The following is a 26,481-nucleotide window of genomic DNA, read 5'->3' as shown; positions in this document are numbered from 1 at the left end:
CACACTTTGTGAAAAACGAGGTGCAGACTGGTTGAAGTGATATTAATTAATTACCTTGTCTCATCACAATATATGATCTAGCATGTATTTTGCTAATTAAACACGCAATGGATAGCAAACACTACTAATTTGTCATGGAGATGCTACCTCTGCTTATGTAAAATGTCACTCCAGAACTCTGCTATTGCAAATTATTTTCTAGTATACCATAGCAAGCCTTAGATTATGTTGTTTTCAGGTAAATGGCAGCAGGATCAAAGGACAGTCCACATTTTCCCATAGTGCAAATCAAATTAAAGATTCCAGCGCTCATTATTATACCCAAATGACCAATGAATTAATGTAACATGTGTCTGTTCACAACAATTCATATGAATGCAATAGTGGTAGATCTAAAACAATAGTTTATTAATGGGGGTCTACCAATAGACAACTTCCGCCACCCATCGTGATGGTCACTCCCTGGACCTAGTGTTCTCTTATCTCTGTGAAATCTCCAACTTCTCCATTTCTGTCTTCCTCCTCTCTGACCACAATCTGCTTTCCTTTACCCTCTCTTTACCCCTTGCCCCACCTCTCCCACCCAAAGACGCTCACATGCTGCGTCCCACCAACAGCATTGACCCTATCATCTTTGTGTCCTCTCTCGACTCCTTACTTGCTCCCATTTCTTCCCTATCATGTCCCAACGCTGCTGTCTCTCTATACAACACCACACTCTCTGCTGCCCTTGATGCTGCAGCCTCTGCCATCCCCCTTCGTCCCCGCCAATCTAAACCCCAACCCTGGCACTCCTCTCCTTTCCTCCTACTATACTGACCTCTCTCTTACCAAACAAACCTATTTCACATCCCTCATCTCCTCCCTGTACAATTAACCCCAACACCTCTTTGATACCATTAATTCTCAACTGTATCCTCCCCTACCTCCTCCCCCCTCGTCCATTACCACTCTTGACTTTGCCTCCTACTTCAAAGACAAAATCGACACTAGACACATTGAAATCTGTTCTCGTTAGACTTGCGTTCCCTCATCTGTCCTGTCTATCTCTCTCTCTGTCAAACTTGGCTCCTACCCTCCTGTTACTGTGCCTGAGATCCTCTCTCTTTTCTCCTCCTCTTCTTCTACAACCTGTCCTCTCGATCCTATCCCCTCCAAGTTCCTCCGCTCCCTCTCTGCCAATGCATGTTGCCACCTTGCTCACCTCTTTAACCTCTCTCTCTCTCTCCACTGGTATCTTCCCCTTGGCCTTCAAGCATGCTCTCATCTCTCCTATTCTCAAGAAATCTTCCATTGACCCATCCTCTCTCTCCAAATATTGCCTCATATCTCTGCTTCCTTTTGTTTCTAAAATTCTCAAACAACTTGTCTTCAATCTTCTGACCCATTTTCTCTCTTCCCACTCTCTTCTTGACCCTCTCCAGTCTGGCTTCCGTCACCTTCACACAACTGAATCTGCCCTCGCTAAAGTAACAAATTACTTACTCTCAGCAAAGTCCAATGGTCACTTTTCCCTTCTCGTACTGCTCGACCACTCTGCTGCTTTTCATACCGTCGTTCATTCTCTTCTTCTCATCACCCTTTATTCCCTAGGTCTTCGCGAAACAACTCTTTCCTGGTTTGCCTCCTACCTCTCTGGCCGTTCTTTTAGTTTGTCTGCTTTTTGCTCTCCTCCCCCCTCATCCCCTTTCTATTGGAGTATAGTTGGCCCTCTGCTCTTCTCTCTCTACACCACCTCTTTTGATGAACTCATTCAATCATTTGGCCTCCAATACCACCTCTATGCTGATGACACGCAAATCTATCTTTCCTCCCCTGATCTCTCTCCCGCTGTCCTAACCCAGGTATCTAGCTGTCTCTCTGCTGTAACTACCTGGCTGTCACAGCATTTCCTGAAACTCAGCATCTCCAAATCCGAGGTCATTATCTTTCCTCCTGCAAATGTTGCCATCCCTCCCAATATCTCCCTCTTGGTTTACAACATCACTCTTTCTCCTGTCACCCAAGCTCACTTTCTTGGAGTCATCTTAGCCCTCAGCTTTACCCTTCATATCCAGTCCCTCACCAAATCCTGCCACTTCTGCCTCTGTAACATTGCGAAAATTTGTCCCTCCTCTCTCAGGAAGTAACCAAAATCCTGGTCCATTCACTCATTTCTCATCTCGACTAATGCAACCTCTTTCTCACAGGTCTCCCTCATTTTTGCACTTCTGACCTTCAATCCATACAGAATGCTACAGCTAGGCTCATTTTCCTCTCCCACCGTACCTCTTCCGCTTGTCCTCTGTATAAATCCCTTCATTGGCTCCCTGTCTGTTTCAGAATTCAGTTCAAGTTCCTTACCCTCACTTGCAAAGCCTTTACCAACACTTCTCCTCCTTACATCACTGACCTTGTATCGAGGTACATACATACCCGGCCACTCCGCTACACCTCTGACCTCCGTCTCAATTCACATCTCATTACCTTCTCCCATGCCCGACTCCAAGACTTCTGCCGTGCTGCTCCTAATCTTTGGAACTCCCTACACCGTCTCACTCGACTGTCCCCCAACCTCTGCTAGGGATCTTTTAGAGCATTAGAAAGTAGTAGTAGTAGAAAGAGTGAAGAAGCAGGATGCAAATTAAGAGCTGCTTCTAAAATTTCTCCAGATTTATCTGTTCAGATGGAGCCATCCAGAATACCTTAGCAGCTTCCGGATCATCTGCACCTGTGGTCTCTGCCCCCGACCCTCCTTCTACAGCTGTTGCACCTACCTCCCAGTTGCTCATACCTAATCCTCCTATAGAGGGTTCTTGAATCAATGTTCCATACAGTTCGAACTCCTGCCGGGGAATTTTCCTTCTGACAAAGTTAAAGGAGCCTATGCGATCTCACTTCTGCTTCGTCAAGCCTTGGCCTGGGCTTTCCCCCTTGTGGGATAGGAATGACCTCATTTTACACAACTATGCTACCTTCCTGTCTATGTTCAAAAGATATTCGATGAACCTGGAAGGGTTTTCAATGCAGCTACCGGTATCCTACATCTATGCCAAAAAACCCAGTCTGTGGGACAGTATGCTGTACAATTCAGAACAATAGTGTTAGAACTCCATTGGAATAACGAGGCCCTTGTGGCTACCTTCTGGCAGGGTCTACCAAATCTGAATAATCTAATCTCACTCTGTGACCATTATTGAGAGGTAATGCAGATGTGGGTACTAAATTGCAAGGAGTGTGTGTTGACCCGAGTGGTTGGCAGGGAGATTAACTCATTAACGGCCCTTAAAAAAATGCCCAGGGCCTTATCCCCAAGTGTAAGAAAGATAGAGTGTATCTTCAGAAGTGTTCTGGATTGATCCCTCAGCTCTCAAGCTCTGCACCGTCAATCACCATCTTATTTCTTCTCTGCTGACTTATTTCTTATCTGCAACGGCTTCTTTGTTGATCACGATGGCTTCTTTCTTTCTTCTCACCAATGTCTTCTGTCTTGATTGTACCATATCTCCGGAGCACTGTCTTGGTAGGTTTCCGGTGCCGTACTGAGGCTGTGAAGCATGGCACAGCTATTTAATAGCAGTTGTGTGGGTGTAGACTGGTAAGCCTGTTTGATTCGCCTCGGTGGAAGAAAAAAGGTTTTTTTATCACCGGATCCGTTGACAGTTGAGTCTTCTTTGCTTCCTTTTTTCACCCTACTGCGAGGTCACCACCTTACAGAAGGAGAGAGAGAGAGAGAGAGAGAGAGTAAAATACTACACTATATGATTTTCATGTTTTGGCTTGAGGTATCAAGGAATTCCAAGAGGCTCAGTGGAAACAAGAATAATACAGATAAGCTCATTTTACTTTTCATCTGGTATGCTTAAGCATGTTCACTGGGTGTTTTTGGTAAATGGAAATTCACTGAATATAAAGGATATCACACTGTTGTTGGTTTCCATATTTTCTATATATGCTCATGATTTGGTCTGGAGCCCCTGAAGAGGCCCATTGAAGGTGTGCACCAATATTGTGATACACTGATAACAAGAAATTATTTGGTACGCATATATAATACTACCGTGTGTTCAGAAAAATCTTTCTGACTTACTACACTATTAGGCGCTCTGCTCTCTCATTTTATTTTAGATTTGTTTCCGGACCAACCATCCGGGTGTGACATTAATGCATATTAGATTTATTTGACAATATGGCTACAGTATTGATTTTTAATCATTAGCCATAAGCAGTGTGAGGCTATAGTCATAGGGGATGTAATCCACATTATGTGGGGTAAACTATGCCAATGTAACCTTAACATTTTATGTTCAAGCTTGCAGGAAGAGTCTCCTTGCTCCTAATCATTTAGATTAGTGATGTTCAGACTCAGTTTTCCGAAAACCGAACCCCACCCGAACATCGTCAATGCGAGTACCGAGCCAAGCCAGCTTGGTACATTCCCGCTACCTCAGATCTGACTCAAGGCAAAACGTCATTGATTCAATCTTGCGTGTTTTGGATTCCATAATATCTTCCTCCCCATTGCTCACACAGAAATAGTGGTAGAAGTGTTCTTGTCACTCTCCAGTCTCCAGTGCCATTGCTCAGTGTCATTGCTCATACAGAGACAGAAGGGGTAGCTGTGTTATTTTGACTGGAAATGACTGGAAATTAATGTTATTGAGGTTAATAATAGCGTAGGAACAAAAAAGAGCCAAATTATGTGATTTTAGCATTTTTTTAAAATACAGATCCAAAACCAAAACCAGAACATGCTAGGGCAGTTTTACCACAACCAAAACCAAAACATGAAGTTAATACAGATCCAAGACCAAACCTGTGCACTTGCTGAACTTGTACAAAAGTTTAACTTGATGGACTTACTCGATCGACTTAGTCTTTAATGAAGATGACATATACATATGAACAAACTTCAAACATTGAAATAAACAATTCCTCATTGAGCAATCCAATAAAAACTAGTCACATGAACAACAAAGACCCTGTCTAGTTTCAAGAAACCAGGATATTCTGAAATGGTCATGTGTTCTTTACATCATGGATGTCAGCACTACCATTTAAATAAATACGACAACATAATTTAAAGACTTGCCAATTTAAGCAATAAAACAATGCATTCAATGTAATATTTCAGCTTGGATAAATGTACTGCAAATGATACTGGATTACAAATGATATATACACATCTTTTCTCAATCAGCTTTTTTATTGCACAAAACAAAGACAAAAAATCAGTTATTTAACCGAAGTTAGTTAACTTAAAAAATCCACAGTACTCAAGAAATTAAATTAGGAGAAACATTTTTTAGGCTATAGTGTGTGGAAAATTAAGGTATACTGGGTAAGTGTGGGAAGGGTATGGGAGTAGTGGATAGTGTTATTAATGCCTCCAAATTTATTGAATATTAAATTGGGTACATGTAAAAATTCAATAATTGTCTCTAAATATAATTATCACTGTAATATATGGAAAAGAATATTGTGATGCATATCTAGTATTGCAAATAAACAAAACTTCAATAACCTTTGTGGTGTTAACTGTACTTTTATTAACTATTGTAACATACTTGGCAACATTTTTATTTGAGTTTCCGGGAGATGCCGGTGGGGACGTGGGCGTGCAGGAGGTGGGGAGCCGAAATCGCGTCATTATGGCCCCGTGACGTAATGACGCAAAACGCGCCATTTTACAGCGGGGTTGGGCCAAACACCGCGATTCCGGGTGAATCGCTGCGTTTCAACCGAATTCTGTGATCAGGGAGATTGCCACACTCTCCCCGGAGTCCGGGAGACTCACGCAAAATGCGGGAGTCTCCCGGACATTCCGGGAGAGTTGGCAAGTATGTATTATAATAGAGGATTGTTTCCAAAGAGCTAGAAAAATTATATTAGTAGGACGCTTGAAATTATATTAATAGTGTAGTGTATATAAAAGTGACCTTTGAAGCATTTTGGGAAAAATATTACTTTGGCTCCAAACCATACTTACCTACTTTCTTCAGCTCCCTTCCGGGAGCCAGCCAGTGGAGGGGGGCGTGAAGGGGCGGGGTGGCCGAAATCGCGTCATTTCGGCCCCGCCCCCTGTGACGTCATGACGCAAATTGCGTCATTTGACAGCGGGGGCGGGGCCAAACGCCGCGATTCACCGGGAATCGCGGCGTTTGGGATCTAATTCTGCCCACTTCACTAGGAAGTGGGGCACTTCCTAGTGAAGTGGGCAGAATTCGGGAGATTGCCACACTCGCCCGGGAGTCCGGGAGACTCTCACAAAATGCGGGAGTCTCCCGGACATTCCGGGAGAGTTGGCAAGTATGCTCCAAACATAGCCCCCACCTCTGTACTAGGGCCTTTATGTATGATTTTATTTACATTACACTGAAAAATGATCTACATGCATAAAGATTATATTTAGTCTAATATTTTATTGATAGCTACAGGGCTGATTGATTTGTAAAGGTGCCTCTGGGGACATGCCCAGTCATGTTTTATTTTAATTCCAAACATACATTTATATATATTTTGTATTTCTGTCAATTTGTTTTAACATGCTTAAAAATAGACAACCCAGAAATAACACTATGTGCTCACTCTTTGTCAAACACAAAAATGTGATTTGCTTATGAGATTAAGACAGCTAGCCAGCCAGTAGTCTCACATAGCAGTAAACAGCATGTATGACTGAAGTAATTACAGGTAAGCTAAAAAATTTGGGAAGTCATAAATATATATATAAAAAAATATGAGTCTATTTTGTTATAGCAATGACTAGGTTCTTGTATTAGCATAAAATAAATATGTTTTTCTTTCCATTCTAGGTCCTTAATCACTTGCATAAAAAGTTAAGAAACATGTCAAAGAAATCAGAAGCTTCGAAGAAAAAGGTAATTTAATATTATTTTAAATTAACAATACTATTTAGTAAAAAATGTTTTTAGTTTGTAATTCCTAGAAGTAAAATATACTACACAGAAATTTTGCATGCAGAACAGCATTTCTCCACATATATTCATTTTAAATTTTGTTGGGAGTTGCCACAATTGTTTGCTTAAATTAGGTAATCTCAGATATGAATAACTCATATTAGAATCACTGTAACCTAATGGTCAAATTGCAATCTCATTAGAACACTCTAAATCAGTGGCCATATTATATTTGTAACCTATTGGTCAGATTATAAGTATATTATATTAGTGCATTGTAACTGTCACGAGCGCCCAGCCTGTCCCAGATACAGCAATCTGAACAGCTGGCCGTGACTGGCGTCACCTTAGTCACTTAGCGATGAATATACCTTTTCTGCCACCACAAAGGATTTACTATGCTGTCCTTAAGTTCACCAAAACCACTTATTAATGTGTCACTCTTAAATCACATACATATGCAGCATGAGCCTCCATGGGCTTCGTAAATTCACAAAAAATCAAGGAGAATATGCTACATTAAATGTATTTTAATCCGAACAATGTTTCCAAAGCTTAGTTACATAACATTAATAACGAGACATACAATAACTGCACAAATAAGTTTCACAATATAAAATAGGATATAAAATCAGAATTACTACTTACTAGTTAAGATTTGGTGTGTGTGAGGGAACACATTTGAGAAATAAGAGACGTTTCAGTCTTGATAGACCCCCTCAAGAAAATGCAGAATATAATGTCTAAATGTGGACAGATTGATCTCCCAAATGTCACGGGGCTTTCAAAGTGAGCTAGAGATATCCTGAGATCTGGAATGTTCACAGGGTCTGAGTTCTCACCTCTGCTCATTCGGCTTGGAGGGTCAGGTTCACATCCTCTGCATACCAAAAAAACTACTCAGTGATGCTTATCTATCTCTTTCTGGCTAATTTCAAAAGATTATTGACACTTGCATATGTTCAGACTCATGTCATTTAGCAAAGTACATGTTGAGATTACATTACAAGGTTACATAAATATACATTGTCATACCTGATTATTAAGGGAAAGTAACAATAATATATAATCGTCACAGTAACCCAATGGCCAGTTTATTATGAGCAGTGCTTGAGAATCTGAAATTATTAAGCAATAAATATTGAACAAAGCACTTGTTGGATACAGCTGTATATATTCAGAACAGGTAGTCTTGAATGAACATGCTTATATTGTATATTTTACAAGCAGGTCTTTTATATCACTTACCTGACTTCCATGACAATAGACTCATATAAGTTTAACTACCACATCAATGTAAACAATCTTTTGGTTTACTTGCCGCGCTACAAATTACATATATTAATTTCATAAACAATTCCCTACATATAAACCATAAATAACAAGTGTTGTCTAAAGGCAAATAGCAGCTCCATTCTTCTAAACATCCACACCTGAAATGAAATAATCTAAGATAAAGAGAAGGGGTTTCATGGTGTTTTAATTAATGTACAATCAATGAAACTATTGTACATTTATCAAATAAAGATAAACCTTATCTGTCAAATTCGTGATAGATGTACTACAGTCAGGATTCTCATCTCTCACTAATAATCACTTTATTATCTGTGAAGGAAGTATATATCAAGAAGACAACTGCCTATGTATGAAGTATTTTAAAACAGTATTTTTTTATTGTATTTGTATTGTACCAATGTCATGAGGACAAAACCCTTCATCAATGTATCCACCTCAACAGTTTATTTATCGGAATACACACTAGAGATAAGTGGTTCAGATTAGAAAAACTGACAGATATGAATTTTGGGGTTCTAAGTCGAACTGAGCCATGACTCGATTTCTCCCGCTAAATGCAGATCTGAAAATAAGGTAAAAATGTAATTTCTGTGCATATGTTCGATCACACATATATTGGATTGAGATCTTCTTTATATACCCTCTATCCTGTTCACAGCTGCCATATTAGAATTGATAGCATGTGTGGAGGACCATTGCTGGAATTGTGTGCTGATAAAGTGGTTCATAGAGGGTTGGAGAGGGCGAAAAATGCAATCAATATGTACTGGATTAGATGTGATTTTACTGTTTTGTAATCTTACACCAGCACTCTGGTGAATTTTTTTGGTTTCATGCAAGCTACTCAAACCATTTGAGATTGTAATAAGTTCAGACACTGGCTGCCTCAGTGAAGTAATCTCCCTAATCAAACTACTGTAAAACAGATACAGAGACTGGTGTAGGATATGAAATTAAGTGATTCTGCTATGTAGATTGGCTTTGTAGATTAAGTTATTTATTTTCTTTGCCAGGACCCAAGGGTTTGCATCAACTTGAAATCGGTTCGCTACATTTTGGCAACCATGCTGGATCCTAGGTTTAAATTACATGTAATGTCTTTCTATCCAACAAACACAAATCTTTATCACATACAGATCCTTGTGAGTAAGCTGTTCGCTCTAGACATGCATAAATTATACCATGCTTCAGCTTCTCTTAAAAGTGCTTCTGCCAGAAAACACTTATCTTTTCTTAGAGTTACACTGATGATGAGTCAACACAGCACACCTGTCACAATTCAGGTTTTCTCTCAGATCCTTGTGATCTGCTTAGTTTGATGCTACTCTACTGGGAGGTGCAGAGTCTAACAAGGTGAAGAAGTTCATCTTGGACCCCCGCAGGGTTTGGCCTTAGCTGCTTCTGCCCCAGCGGTCGCGGTTCTCTGAGTGGGTACCAAACAAGACTAGTTGGAGATAAGGAAGGAATCTATAAGCAAGCAGGTACAGGTGGCAAAGGTATGCTGGTGGTGATTATCTGCAGGCCAGTTTTCCAAGTAAAGCTGGGAATCTTGGAGATAGACACCAGGTGGTAGAGATAGTCTGAAGGCACAGATAACATAGGAATTCCATGTAAGCTGGGAAGCTTTATGCTGGATACCACATTGAGCTATAGTCTGTAGGCACAGGTAGCACAGAGGTCCAGGAAATGTAGGGATTTTGAAACTGGATATCAGATGGAGCGATAGTCTACATGCACAGGATGTAGGATGCCACTATTGATCAGACAGAAGGACTTCAAGATCTGGCACCATTCGAGGGGCTCAAATGCCTTAAATAGTCTAGAAAACGTAATTCATTTGCTATTGGTTGGAAGTCAAAATTAATAAAAGGTCCTAACCGAGTGATCTGTGGGTCCGGTGCGTGACAGCACCAATGTAAAATATTATTATGACATCTGGTCAGGCTTAAAGAAATGCTCAGATATATTGACATCTCTACTACTCAATTTAACACTTCTTGTATTAGTAGAATTTTTGAAAAACTGGTGATCGTCAAAATGAACTACAAATTGTATGAGAAAAACTGTTGTTGCTGCCATTTACAAATAAAATATCCTACAATGGATTTCAGTGGGGATGAGCTAATATTGTGTGATGATGATTGTGACATCAGTGATGAGGATGATGATGAGGGTGATGGCATTGTCAACATTGAGGGCGAAGACCACTGTTGTAATATAGCCCATTAGTAAATTGTAAAAATCCCTATCTGTTCATCAAGTAACAATCAAACTGTTTTCTTTTGTGGGGACCTAAACAAATCAAACACCACAACCTCAAAATTGGCATTCCCTGATCCTGAATGGCTTGGTTTGGTAAACTATGCATGTGCTATGTAATATACAATATAAGGGAAGGTGGGAGACAACTCCATTTTGCACTATTTTACATTATGTGCTTTACCCATCTTGGTGTATCATTTTTTTTATCAATGTCCTTTTATTACTGCCACTGCTCTCTCTCTTTATGCCACACATGCTGTATAACAAAAAAAAGGGCGATTTTCCTTCTTAAACCATTTCACTTGTGCAGTGAGCCCACCTTGGTGTATCTTCTTTTCTAAGATGACCTTTTTATTTTGTTGCTGCTATCCCTCTCCATGTCACACAGGCTATATAATATTGACAATAAAATAGGATGATTTTCTCACACCATTTCACTTGTGGGGTTGGCCCACCTTGAGATATCTTCTTTTCTAAAATTTCCATGCTACCAGCCCGTGCTCTGCTTGTATATTTTAATGGTGCCCTTTACTTTATTAAACTGCTATCCAATCTGCCATTGCTATGTCACTATGCCTCAAAGATATTGTATATTTTTTAATACTGACATGTGTTTGTGTGGCTGTTTTTGACTATTTTAATGAAATCCAGATCCAAAACCAAAACATATAATGTTGGTTGTGCCAAAAACAAAACCAAAACATGAAGATGGTGTTAGAACCAAGACCAAGCGGTAAATTTATCATGCTGCGGGTTTGAAAAAGTGGAGATGTTGCCTATAGCATTCAATCAGAATCTAGCTGCCATTTTGTAGAATGTATTAAATAAATGATAACTTGAACCTGACTGGTTGCTATAGGCAACATCTCCACTTTTTCAAACCCGCAGCTTGATAAATTTACTAGAGATGTGCGCTGACCCTTGTATTTTGGTATCAAAACTGGTGTCAGTTCTAACCCATCTTGCTCCTGGTTTTGTCTAATAAACACGAAAGGTTTTTGTTTTGGATCTGGATTTAATTAAAAATTGTAAATTGTAATGTCATTTTGAACTGTTTTTGCTTATATATTACTTTTTATAGCATTAACATTCATTCCCAGTCATTTCCAGTCTATTTTCTAATGATCCCTTCACAACAGTCCCAATTTTCGCCAATTTTCACCAAAGTCTGTAACGACCTGGCTGGCTAAAATTAGTGACAGAGCAGTGGTACAAATAAATATCGCACAAATACATAGTAATTTAATCAAAGTTAGAAGCCCTAGACTAGAAGACACAATAGATGCTATGGCAGCCTTGCAAGAAATACACTTTAGAGATCATAAGTACCTTCATTAAAAGGGGATTACTGTTATGATAGCTCTCTATTCTCTGATCTACTTCATAATGAAGGAAGAAACTAACAAAGCATCCCTCAGAGACACTTATGCTACAGAAACAGGCAGCGTTCATTGGATGCACAGTGGTAGAATCAATACAGTTAATTAATACAGTTAACACGGACATTGATAAAACTAAATAGACAAAGGTAGACTGCACCTTTATCTAGTTATGTACTATGAACTTATCGTTGTGTATTCACTGGGAGCCAAGAGTAGAGTTTCCAAACACCTTGTTTTACTACTTTTACTAAAGGGCTTTTATGGTATGAGTAAAGTAGCTCTTCCAAGGTAACTTTTCCCGCATTCTCTCCCAAATTAGATTGGACTTGTGGTCATATAACTATACAAGTTAACCCGTGCATGATACTCATGCATTCTAGTCAAATCAAGCTACTTAAGGTGTTAAAAAGGTTTTTGTCATGCATTTGGGCCTAGCCCAGGCCTCCTCAAGGGAAGAGCGTTACTTCCCGACGCAAGCGCCCTTTTTAACGTGGTTTTGTCCACATGTCTCCACCTCATCATTTTTCTCCATCACCTCATCCTTCATCTTCATCGCCACATCCTTCATCAAGCTATTTAAGGTGTTAAAAAACTCCCCACTGTCACCCCCGGCAACCACCAACCACTCCCAACTGTCACTTCTCCTTCAAGAAATATATAGGTCAGTGTATTACTCTGCCCAGCAAGTGGCGCTGCAGCTTGGTTTTTTTTTTTCACACACGCCACTAGGCATTTATATAGTAGATCTCCTGGAAAGTCCATATCAATGCTGCCAAAATAAATATCCTCCCCAGACTTTTATATGCACTTATCGTTGGCTAGAGTATTCGCTTGTATATATTTGCAAGTATATAAATATGTCACGTTTAAAATCTGTTATGTATGTCAATATGGAATGTATATAAATATGGAATGTATAAATAATACATAAATGTTATATTAGTGAACTGTGAAAAATATTAAATCAGACAGTTCAGATTGGCCAATATTTGGCCTTCCCACACACGTAAGTATGTATAACTCACATTGATGCAGATTTGGTTGTCAAACATTTCTCTTGACAAGATAATGCAATTGAATTTGAAAGTCCACATTCTGAGAAATTTAGAGACCAAATTTGGCATATTGGTCACTCAACCAGCAGTCAATTAACAGCTGCTACACTAGTAACATGCTGAAAACAGTAAGGCATTGCATTGAGTTACAAAAATACCTCCAAAACATGGAATTTTTGTGCAAGAATGTACTACAACAAAGGCTTCAGAAGATGCTTGGGGAAAAGTGGAGGAGTCAAAATCATTGAATATGGCATTATCCTTGGGGCCAAATACCCACCCACCCATATGTTAAAATGGACATGCACATAGTTTAATAAATCAAGCACATCAGTGACAGGGGCTGCTACTTTTGTGGCTAAAGTGTTTGATTTGTTTGGGCCCACACAAGAGAACATTTTGGTTGTTGTTCAATGAACTGGATAGAATAGATAGCAGTTTTTTTGTTTACAAATTATAAATGGTCATTGGACTAACAGTGGCCATCTTCCTCTATGTTGATGACCATGTCATCACCCTCATCATCATCCTAATTACTGATATCAGAATCATCATCACACAATATTAATCAAGGACTTGAAATGGACTTTCACTTAGAAAATATATATTAAATTGCAGCCTTAAATGCTTTCTTGCACAAAAAAATTGATCATATTTGCTAAGAATCAAGGGAAATCAATAACCACTCTATATGGGCCAAAATGAGTCAACAGGTTACATCAGCGGTTCCCAAAGTGTGCGCCACGGCTCCCTGGGGTGCCACGCTGCTGTCGTAGGGGTGCCGCGATCACCCTCAGAAGAAAAAGAAAAAAAGAGAAGAACTTACATTTCCAGCGCCGGATCCTCCTCACTCTACTCGCTGACTGCCGGGCATTACGTCATTATGCCTGACAGTGTCAGTGAGGAGCAGCAGCAGAGAGAAGACAGCAGAAAATGAGGAAAAAGGTAAGTAAACGGAGAGTGAAGTGGGGGCACAGAGAGAGAGAGATGCTGAAGGAGGGGGGCACAGAGAGAGATGCTGAAGGAGGGGAGGGGGACACGGAGAGAGACGCTGAAGGAGGGGAGGGGGACATGGAGAGAGATGCTGAAAGAGGGGAGGGGGACACGGAGAGAGACGCTGAAGGAGGGGAGGGGGACACAGAGAGAGACGCTGAAGGAGGGGAGGGGGACACAGAGAGAGAGACGCTGAAGGAGGGGAGGGGGACATAGAGAGAGAGATGCTGAAGGAGGGGAGGGGGACACAGAGAGACGCTGAAAGAGGGGAGGGGGACACAGAGGAGCTGGCAAAGAGGGGGACACAGGGTGAGCTGGCAAATAGGGGGACACAGTGTGAGCTGGCAAAGAGGGGGGCACAGTGTTAGCTGGCAAAGAGGGGGACACTGAGCTGGCAAAGAGGGGAACACTGTGTGAGCTGGCAAAGAGGGGGACACTGTGTGAGCTGGCAAAGAGAGGGACACAGTGTGTGAGCTGGCAAAGAGGGGGACTCAATGTGTGAGATGGCAAAGAGGGGGATACAGAGTGATATGGTGAAGGGGCGCAGTAATATGATGAAAGGGCACAATGTGATGGTGAAGGGGTCCAAATACATCTTACGTCATTTTGACCCAACTACTTAAAAAACGGGACTACCCTGTAATTATTTTGGCTTAGGGGTGCCTTGGAAAAATTATGGTGACCCTAAGGGTGCCTCGAACTGAGAAAGTTTGGGAACCACTGGGTTACATATACGAGGGCAAATATGCATATAATAAAGGCATACACAGAAGATGTCCAACTAGATGATTGTATTTGCATATAGGGAAATTCACTAATAAGGGTTCTTTCTTGGAGCGTTTCAAATCGCCACACATCGCCAGTGGTTTTCATCCCTAAATAGAAGGATTCACCATCCTGTGGTTTGTAAGGAAGAAAATGTTGTGTGGTGGTTTGATAACCCCTAATTGAATGCAGTGTAGCCCAACCCGCATGCAGTTTAGGACAAACCGCCTGGTAAAACTGGATGTTAAACATTCACTTTTAACAGACATTACCTAGTGTAAATAAAAAGATGTAAATTAAAGTAAAAAAAAACTGTCAGGCCCTGCCCCACACCTAGAGTTGTCCCGCCCAATGCTAAGTAGCACTGGTCCCTTTGCAGTGCCTCATCATCCAAAAGGCTGACAAGGTTTTTGGGGGTTCAACATTGTGAGAGGTATAGACTGGAATGTATTTTAAAATATAAGAGAATAGTTGTTCTCCAAATTAAAAAGAAAACAAAAGAAAAATGTAGTCAGATTGTAATCTTGATGCAATCCCATGGAAAAGGCTGAAGTCAAAGAGTCATCCTCAGGTGAGCGCTTGAGTATAAACGTGTAGATGAGACAAGGATGGCGTAGACATGACAGCCCCCTCTATCTTCACATCTTTTCCCTCAGTAGCACTTCTTTATGCCTCTGTTCCTCTATACAGTTCTCATTTTAGTAAAAACCTAATATCAGCTTTATATCGTAATTTGGGAATATTCTATGAGACTATTTTTTACTATTCAAGTAGCTTATTGGCGATATCGGATATACTATTGGACATGATATACTGGATTTTGAGTGTGGATATTAGATTGTGTCATTTATAAGAACTTTACCAGCCTGCAGACATATATATAAGCTATTATTCATAAAAAGTGCACATGTGTTTTAATTCTTCTCAGACACATTGTGAGCAGGTGTTTACACGTATACTTTTCACCTGAATGTTTTTTTTATATGACTCAATGTTATATGTCATTATATTTTTGATCAGTTTCTGTGTTTTTAAGTCATTAGTATTAATACTTACATGTATGTAATTTTGTATTAATAAAGCGCATGTTTTTTATGGAGAGCTGTCCTACTTGTTTTGCATTATTTATGCTGGACCTTATTTTCTGTTATCAAATTGCTTATAAGTTATGTTAATTTACATTTTCTAATTGACATTAAAGCAGTCTCTTGTCAGCTCGATTTTAGATAATTTTTGTGATTCTAATATGAACTCTGGAATAACTGAATTACGCTATACCACTCTTAATACACTTGTAACAAGACACTTTGAAGAAAACACACTAGTTAAGCAGGGAACAAGTGTTTATATAAACTAGAAAGTATATATATATATACATATATATATATATATATATATATATATATATATATATATATATATATATATTTGCTTTGAAGAAGCAGGTCTCAGTTAAAGGAACGTTGGTGTGGTACAATACACCCAGTCTAGTTTTTTGTTTTGTTTTTTACAAAAAACAATAAAGAGGCAACTGATCAGCAATTTATGAATATGTACAGCCATGTAACATTTTGGGGTAAATTTATCAAGCTGCAAGTTTAAAAACAGTGGGGATGTTGCCTATAGCAAACAATCATATTCTAGCTGTCATTTTGTAGAATGTACTAAATAAATGCTAACTAGAATCTGATTGGTTGCTATAGGCAACATCTCCACTTTTTCAAACCCACAGCTTTATAAATTTACCTCTTTGAATCTGACAGCATAGAGCCTTGAGTGAGTTGGGAACACACTGTTAGATAGTAAGCAATTCAGTCTGAATTAACGAGGGGTCACGATCTGATAAGAAATATACAGATGTATTCAATTAGGAATCCATGTATATGGGCAATCGTGTAACAATTCATTGTGACTGTTATCAGCTTCATATAGCCCAAGGGAGAGCTGAGCAGATTGTAAGTTAGCTAGTAATTCACCCTTGAGTTAATTGCGGTGTGAGACAATCTGAAATAGGCAGAGTTAAATACCTTGTGGTTCTCAACAAGCATTGATAGAGAGCCAGTGAATATAACATCACACAATTCACTTTGAACTAATCACGAAGGGATCACGAACTGATAATAAATATACAAATGTACTCAATTAGGAATCTACATATATGGGCAACCATGTAACAATTCATTGTGACAGCTATTAGCTTTATACAACCTTAAGAACATTGCAAGACAGCTAGTAATTAACCTTTGAGTTTATTGCTGGGTGAGAACAATCAGAAGTAGGTAGCGTTAAACACTTTACAACTCTCGACAAGCTAGAAGTGATGAAGAGACAATGAATATAACATAATTTTGCTATCCATAATAAATATGGCTACAATCTTACTGAATTATTAGACAATGTTATCTAGCTGTCAATATTGATAACTGAGTGGATGTATTCTAACCACTCCTTACGCTAAAGAGATTTAGGAAGCTGCATATGTGATGTATGCAGGATACACAGGTGTAGAGATATCAATCAAGAGAAGCCTTAATCCTGTTTAAAACTCATGCTCCAACCTTATCTGAGGGAAAGCAATTCCTGATTTATTTAGGACATTAAACCTGATTTATTAAGGACATTAAGAATTGAGTAAAATACGGTACATTCAGTGCTTTAATTCACGTTTATTAGTCATTATAATTTTGCTGTTTAACAATAATTTATTTTAAATATTTTAAATATCATGAAATAACATTGATTTTAATTTTAAGTTACAATATACTCACTATCTATGACAATAAAATAAGAGAACACAGAGAATCCAACCAATAGTTAGAAAATACAAACTATTTGAATTAATTTGGAATTCCTATATGCACAAACCGTGATGATAGAAAACCTCCCTTGCTGTGTTAATAAATGAATGCATTCATATACAATTACTTAGTGAAGATCAGATAAATCATGGATGCTGAATTATTGAAAAATGATTAGTGTCAGTTATATGGGATTCTAAAGCTAGAGATAGTTTAAGATTACTTTTACCTTTATGGCACTGCATATGATAGTGAATTGGCTTGATATCAGTATAGGAAATCAGTAGTAAGCAAAAGTTCAATAGGAGATAGGGTAATGAAACAGGATAATAAGTGATATGATCATTGGTTATAAATATATATGAATTAATAATTTGATAGGCACTATACCTGTTTCCTCTCTCCTAAGCTACATTGGTTCTTACAACGGGATATTTATTTTATGACACTTTACTATTATTATTATATACTTTATTATTTTTTCTATGAATTGTCTTTAATATTTCACTGTGAACCTGCCTGGTATCATAATTTTAGAACGAGTAATTAAAAGTTATTTTTTAATAAGTTATCAGTGGACTGGAACGCTCTCTTTCTTGTTTTACAACTCAGCACAGTGGCCTAGTGGTTAGCACTTCTGCCTCACAGCACTCAGGTCGTGAGTTCGATTCCTGACCATGGCCTTATCTGTGTGGAGTTTGTATGTTCTCCCTGTGTTTGCGTGGGTTTCCTCCAGGTGCTCCGTTTTCCTCCCACACTCCAAAAACATACTAGTAGGTTAATTGGCTCGGTCAAAATTGACCCTAGTCTCTGTGTGTGTGTGTATGTGTGTTAGGGAATTTAGACTGTAAGCTCCAATGGGGCATGTGAATGAGTTCTCTGTACAGCGCTGTGGAATTAGTGGCGCTATATAAATAAATGATGATGATGATGATGGTCTTTGAGTGTTTGTAAGTTACAACATAATCCAGTATTGTGTTTAGAATTGATAGGACAGTTCTGCGCACTATCAAAAAAACTATTTTTCTCTTGTTTTGAATATATATACAGGGACAGCAGAACTGAAATGTATCAGTTCTATTGACATATTTTGGGCTTACCTTGTTAGTGTAATAATTATCCAAAATACAGAAAAAGTGATGTTTTCTATGGCTGTGCCCAATCATACTGGTGCCTGAGATGGTAACTGAAATGACACCGCTCTAATTGTAGGGAAATGTATAGTATAAAAAAGATATATGGGCTTATTTAGGGGTGACACATTTGCACACTGTCTGTACGTAGTAAATGACACATGTAAAAAAAAAATTATTTGCTTACATATGTTAAATGGGAAGCCAAAACAGTAACACTTGCTCTCGATGTGCATTAGGCGTAACAAGTGCGTATCGGTACCCCCCACAATAGAGATGTGGCTTGTCAGTGTTAGTATAAATGTTAAAGTTGTGTTACTCTATTTGTACACAATATAATATGTAATGAATGTCATATACACAAATCATCATTCACCAGATCCACCGTGTCGCCTGAAGTCTCCAATGATCCAGTAGTAGCTATATACTGAAATGTGGTGTGTGCCATTGTAGGCTTTTGGCGACCTATTGGAGCTGAAGAGCAACATAGACATGAGTTAAAAACAGGATTTGAAGGTAATTTAATTAATGTCAACCAATTCCAGATTTTACGTTTTAGGCAACTTTTTTCTTTAAATATAATACAACAATACAATACATGAGTTCAGTCTGATGTATTCACAAAACCAAGGAATTAGCTACCTTCTGGTGCCTAATTTCAACCAAAATGTCATACTTTATATATTTCATGAAAATAGCATATCCAACATATCGGAGGTATGTTACACTATAATTGTTCCTACACAATTAGGTTATAAAGACACTGTTCTAAGCTACTGTAATAAACTGTGTATTAGTATGTGTTGTATTCATTGTCTGTCTTTATTATGAAAGTGAAACAGACTGTGTTTTTTATAATTGCATGTTGTACAAAATTGAAGGTCTTGCTTATTGTTTCAAAATATAGACTCTGAACATTTGAGAAATAATTCAACACTAATTACAATCATTTGTTTCTTGAATAATGAGCAGTATATTTTAACTCTATGGGAAACAGGTATAAAGTTAATGTGGGAGGTAAATTGAAATAAAACTCTGAACATTTTAAAAGAAAATGCAAGTAAAAGAATCTGTAGATGTATTGCTCTGATTACATCAGTTTTATTTAAAGTGTTAAAAAATCGTTGACTGTTGTTTCGCTAAAAGTTGACACTATTAAGTTACCAGAAAAGTAACATTAGAATGGCTTTCTGTCCAGTGACATAGATGCCTACTTTGAAGTAATTTAATTATTTAATTCTTTAATATGTGTAGGGCTTATATACAAAGGCGTGTTTTATATCAAAGTTGGATTTAACCTTTAAAACCATATTTATTATTAGGTTAAACATGCAATGTATGTGATTGTGTAGCAAGTGACTGCACATAAGTGTGTGTCTCCTTTTGGCTCCATTTGTATTTTCTTCTATAACTGCTGGTCACCTATCAAACTGGCTACACTAACTTCTTTGCTCCTCAACTCCTCAATCCAATGCATCTTGTCAGACAGTAGAACAGAGCAACAACTATAGCTATAGAGGAACAACAGAAACTAGAGAGGAAGACAAGATAATCAGTTAGTGAGAATGCGTGTGCAGTAGCTTGCTACATAGTCACCAGCATTGTGCCTAATATAGATTAGCAATAGGTGTGGTTCGTATAGAAGACTTGTAGCAACTATAGGTTACAAAGAACCAAGCTACATAATCACATCTCTACACACCGATTATAACAAGGACTAATGGACATCCTTATATTCTTCAATGGCCAGCAGGGCCCTCTAACTTTTAAAAGGGATGGACATTACCTTTAATTTCAGTAATGAAAAAATAGCCCCAAAATCACCTTGGCACCCCAACAGCACTCGTCCTAATATTCCACTACCATGTGTCCCATTTAATGTATTGGACAAGACACAAAAAGATCTGTCCTGGTGAAAAACTCAAGTCCTATATACTCAACCTCACAGTAAGTGCACCCTCTTCATCCCTTTATTTCATTTCAATAATTTAGCTCTGCAAAATGAAAACTCATTTTTTACTGCTCTGCAAACTAAGCACAGTGGTGCTTGTACTCCATACTTTGCAAAACACACCCTTATTCTGCCTAACTCCTCCCCTGAGTTTGTGCAAAATTCTGCTTCTTCTCAAACATTGTCATCTTTTCCTGCAGACCTATATGGTTTGCTAGAAAAAAAAAAGGCCCATTTGCCTGGTTGTTATTGCTTTGAAAATAATTTCCACTGTACACCAAAATAGCTTAGCATGTTTCTTACGTGACATTTTAAAGTGACATTCCAAGGACACCTTTTGCATGATTTTATTCAGGTCCACACATGTGGCACTATATAATTCATCACTGCTATTCTGTTTAATATGTAAGCAGTTTGAAAGTCTTGTAAATCTTTTTAGATATAAATCAGGCAGCTGATTTCATATGGACAAGGCTATATCTGAAGCTTAACTTTCATTAAAGGGCTTACTGTGTATGTTCCCATAAACTTCTCAACAACCTTCAAATTCTTGAACATTTTTATTCAAATAAACACACGGGGGTAAATGTATTAAGCTCCGGCTTCTTCAACACCTGCGAGTTTGGCGTCTTCGGCGTATAAATTTAAAGCGGCGATGCCTTGTAAAGAGAAACTTCCCTTTACAAGGCAGCGCCACTTTAAATTTAAACGCTGAAGACGCCGAACTCGCGGGTGTTGAAGAACCCGGAGCTTAATACATTTACCCCACGGAGTCACGTTTAATTTGCTAAAAATGGAAGGACTTTTATTATTATTTTAGTATTAAACTAAACCTATGGTGGCGGAGAAAGGGCACTGCGAAACAGCTCCCAAGCTGATACAACGAGATAACGTGGGAACTGGCGCAAACCGCCGTACATCCACTAACCATGGGGAACACATCCCAAACTATCATGCGCTGAATTGGCGCTAGAGTGACTGCAACTTTTAAACTCACGCTGCCCTCCCTCACCGAGCCGGACAGGGACCAAAAAAGGAGTTACTGGTGCCTCTAAGGGGACAGTGACCTGCGGCCAACTACCTGTGCGCCCACTAATCAGCCGCTGAATGCAGTGCCTTCCTACCGCAAACCTTAACACACAAAATACTTAAACTAAGGAGTTGGTGGGTGGGATCTCATGCTGCAGAGTGAGACAAACCAGGAAGTACAGTCTGCTATGTTCAATCCAGGACCCTCCCACAGGAAATATCCTTGGTCGGGCCCCACCCGATGTTAACCCCTTCAGGTAAGTGTTTAGCCTGTTACAAACACTGTCGCCCTTTAAGTGCGTTCATCCTAACAGCCTCACTTGTCATTCAATGTAACCAATTAATCTGTCTGTATGTCATATTTGGTATTCTCTCATCTTATCACTGAACATAGAAGAAGGACGTGCACGTTATTATGCAGGTCTCTCATTTAGAAACGAATTCATACCACTTAAAATGACATACTTACTAGAACAATAATTACTGACTGAAGTACTTTGCAGTTCTATGAATGCCTACTAGCAAGATGAATATGTTATTATACTGTATGTTGAAAATATGAACAATGTACACACTTTCAGTTTCCAGATTCATCTGTTGAAAGTAATTTCATAATATAAATAGTCCACTCATTTTCCATACTAATGAAATATTTAATAAACATATGACAATAAAAAATGTTGGAAAGTTCAACATCTGCACAACTTACCAAATTACTGACATCTATAAAGAATAAAGATGACGGTGACTGTGCTTTAACAAATAAGGGACTCATGTCACCACAAGTATCACACCATGATAGCGCAGAGAAAACTTATATATGTGGCTGGACAGTGTTGGTAGTAAACTATTCTTTATGTAAACAATATAATGTAATGAAGGGTCACAAAAATGTTAATACATGCGATAGTTGCATGTTCCACATAAAGTGTAGTTACATACAAGCACAAATACAGAATACAAATACAAATAAAATTAAATAAATCTGTTGTTGTCTCCTTTAAATTAAATACAGCTGAAGGGGCCAATACACAATCAGATAATCAGAGCTGGCTAGATAATAATGCTGTTAGCTATAATCATTGCATATCGTTGCACCAGCTCTCCAGGACCGGTAGATATGCCTCCAGTCAAGCACATCTGCATTTGGCAGAACAGAAGACTTCATACCTGGTAAGCAACTCAGACAACTTTTTTGCTGTAAAAACCATAGAAATTTTCCGGAAGTGCCTGACAATGACTGAGAACGAGCGTCTGGTCTGAGGTGGAATTGAAACCTACCACTATTGCCAACCTGAATCTTGGTGGCGCAGTGGTTAGCATTGCTGCTTTACAGCAACTGACCGTGAGTTTGATTCTAACTAAAGATGCCCGGCTCGGTTTTCTGAAAACTGAGTCCATCCAAACTTAGGGGATCCGAGTAGGCTCACAAGCCGGCTCTGTACTTTCGCGCGTCCTCGGATCTGAATCAAGGCAAAACGTCATTGTTGCATTGTCAGATCTCGCGGGTTTTGGATTCCATAACTACCTCCCTCCCCAGGAGATCCAGCGTCATTGCTCACACAGAAACAGGGGTAGCAGTGTTCTTGTAACTCTCCATTCTCCAGTGCCATTGCTCAGTGCCATTGCTCACACAGAAACAGGAGGGGTAGCAGTGTTCTTGTCACTTGACAAAAATTGACTGGAAATGAATGTTATTGAGGCTAATAATAATGTAGGAACAAAAAAAGAGCCAAATTATGTGATTTTAGAAACAAAATAGGGATCCAAAACCAAAACACACGAGGACAGTTTTGCCAAAACCAAAACAAGAAGTTAATCCAGATCCAAAACCAAAACCAAAACACAGAGGTCAGTGAACACCTCTAATTCTAACACAAGATGCTAGCTGAGCAGAGAATCTTATAGTATCTTCAGGTGTTCATTTGAGGTTGTTCCAAGTGTTTTGGTTTCCTCTTTTTGGCCAAAGATATACTGTAAGGTTAACTGGCTTATAATTAAATTAACCCTGGTGGATGTACATATTTAGTTACCAGTGTTTGGAAAACTAAAGTGTAATGGGGAGTTTCAATTAGCCGCAATGTTTCTCAGAAAATCGCGGGTGTGGAATTTTTACAAGTAAGCTGATTTTTCCCCTGAGAATTTACCGTAGTAATGGTAAAAATGTGCAGCTGCGATATTCCTCAGAACGTCGCGACTAATTGAATCTCCCCTTAAGATTCACTAGAGCTGAAAATGATTTGTTAGAAAAATAATCTACAATGCTGAGGAATGTAATAGCATTATATAATTGTAACTGGCAGAAGCACTGTTACTGTGCAGGCGCCGCCGGGCACTGAAGAACTACAACTCCCAACATGCTTTGGGTGAGAAGATGAGCAAGGAGATGGCATGAACCACAACAGTTATTGAGTATGCAGTTGTAGTCAGTTGACATTTGATGTGAGGGGAATAGAAGATGAGCAGTATCAGTGAGGGCAGAGACAATTTGTACTATATATAAGGATAAATATAGTTGTGAACAGCACTTACTAACTGTACTGATGGAAATATTTAAAGAACACTGATAAAATCGGTTTACCCAGGAGCTAACATCACAGTGATATGAAGGGGGTGATGTCACATCAAAAGGATGGGGAGCAATGTATCTATTTACAGTCAGTTAATTTACCAGTTTTCAATTAAACACTACAACATGTACATATTAAACTCCCTGTATATTTAACTCAGGATCAAGTTCACCTTATTATTGAAAGGACTGAGTGACAGAGTAAATCTTCTAGCAGGCTAACAAGATTATCCAGCATTCGTGCACTCTTTAATTAATGACAGTGTCATCACTTGCCTGAATATATGACAAACTCAGCGCTCATAGTCATATTTGACTGTCACTATTGCTACTGAATCCCATTTAGGAACAGTGATTTCTAGCAATGTTTAATTTACAATGTTTTATATATGTCATTATCTTCTGATGTGCACCACATCCTTGGCCATTTATACATAGGTTTACTATTAGCAAAAAGGAGGACTTTTCATAGTTATAGAGTATGTGATGCAGTCTAATTAATAACTATGATAATTAATAAGTATGCTATAATATTGTGTTACAACTTTGTTTTAAATATCTTTATTAGTTGTTAGAAATGTATAATTTTTTAATAATTCCTTCTGAGTTATAAAGACATACTTATGTGCTCTACTGAGGAATATGTAGTGTGATGGAGAAAAGACAGTAAGCTATTTTGTACAATTAATTTATGGTGGAACAATACTGGGCAGCCATCTCTATCTTTCTTACTTGTATATCATTCAGTGAGTGATACCTAAAAGTTTATATTAACCTCCTAATATAATAGGAGGTCAATGGCATACATAGAGGAGAGTGATTAGGGATAATTTCAGCTGACAGTAATAATAAGTTATTATTAATGGATAATAAGGATTGTTGAAGTACCTTTTAATATCACCAAAAAATTAAGTGATATTAGTACCCTAATCCTTCTCACAAGCAAAGTGTTAACAGTATCAACTAGGGAAATATTTGTGTTATATAGGTTATTTATTTGTCCTGGATAATTGATTCCTGGAAGGAATATAACATGGTCATTAAACGGGTTACTGTATTGTATACTTAGGACTAGATTTACTAAGCTGCGGGTTTGAAAAAGTGGGGATGTTCCCTATAGCAACCAATCAGATTCTAGCTGTCATTTTGTTGACACTAAATAAATGAAAGCTAGAATCTGATTGGTTGCTATAGGCAACATCCCCACTTTTTCAAACCCGCAGCTTAGTAAATCTAGTCCTTAATCTATAATGCAAAACTTTGTGCATGTATTATTGTCTTGCTAATATTTTATTAGCTTAACCAGCCTATATTAAATAAATCTCACGTCAAAGAGGCATTTATTACATTAATATATTGTTTGAGTGTCCACTGGAAGGGGACCAGGTCTGGTATGGGACAGGGGGTCTCCTGAATCGACCCTCATTGTTCAAATTACAGAAACAAAACCCGGAGAAGAAATTCAGACTCAGGTGCACTATCAAGACTTAAAGGTGAGAAACACTTACTCAGTTCCTATTTACAGTCACTCAGACTTTTACATTCAAGGGCCCAAAAGGGTGTTACATAATTAAAGGATAGTAATTACAATCATTACCAGGACCATTAACAAAATACTACCAAAAGAAATACTGAAACTCATTGCCTTATAGATAGAAACTTAATTACAGCAAGATCAGGCTGTAATATTCATTGTATGACATCTTCGGACAAGGTGTGAATATAAAAATATGAAGTTCAGCTGAACTCGTCCTATTAATACCCTTCCATTTAATAGTGAAAGGAAAATATAAGAATGTATAATATAATCTTATTCACATGTGTGTGTTTTGTTCATTTCAAAACAATGTTCTATTCATAAGGATAAGTTCAGGGTTGACATTCTAGCAGCAGACTTGAATGGACCTGGCAATATCTACCTGTTCTAATCTCTTTATGACATTAGTACAATTGTGAAATTGTAGACCCAATAGAAACACAATATCCCCATATATGGAAGAATTCATTTTGTACTAATTCATTCCAAAGATATTTCTATAAATGTAAACAAAAGTTATGAATTGTGAAGTATAATATTAACATTGTTGGATTACAAGAATAACTTTTGAGTTTGGACCAAGTAGTATTGTGTGCCATGTGTAATATAAAAGTATATTGTGTTACAAAATTATATGTCAAGATAATACTCTTTGAAATCCAAGGATTGAACACATTTTTCTTACGATAAAACAATGGTATTAGCTGGAAGAACAAGATGAAAGCAGAACATGTACTTGAAATATGCTTGAAACAGATTGAGAAAAGTGAAACATTTGTAAAAAAAAAAGGTTTTCATGCACACAAAATTAA

The 26,481-nt window shown here is 38.3% G+C and overlaps 1 protein-coding gene across 1 annotated transcript in view; it reads left to right on the top strand.

Moving 5' to 3' along the window:
• The window catches only part of GALR1 (galanin receptor 1), a 221,228-nt gene that overhangs the window by 96,778 nt on the left and 97,969 nt on the right, over positions 1–26,481 (top strand). Inside the window, exon 2 of the mRNA XM_075213206.1 lies at positions 6,795–6,860. Within this exon, the coding sequence (XP_075069307.1) occupies positions 6,795–6,860 (66 nt within the window). The remainder of the gene's footprint in view (positions 1–6,794; positions 6,861–26,481) is intronic.

Source organism: Mixophyes fleayi, chromosome 5 (assembly GCF_038048845.1).
Source record: "Mixophyes fleayi isolate aMixFle1 chromosome 5, aMixFle1.hap1, whole genome shotgun sequence".
In the NCBI taxonomy this organism is placed as follows: domain Eukaryota; kingdom Metazoa; phylum Chordata; class Amphibia; order Anura; family Limnodynastidae; genus Mixophyes; species Mixophyes fleayi.
The sequence above is the reverse complement of the archived record's forward strand: the minus strand, read 5'-3'. Positions and strand labels throughout refer to the sequence as shown.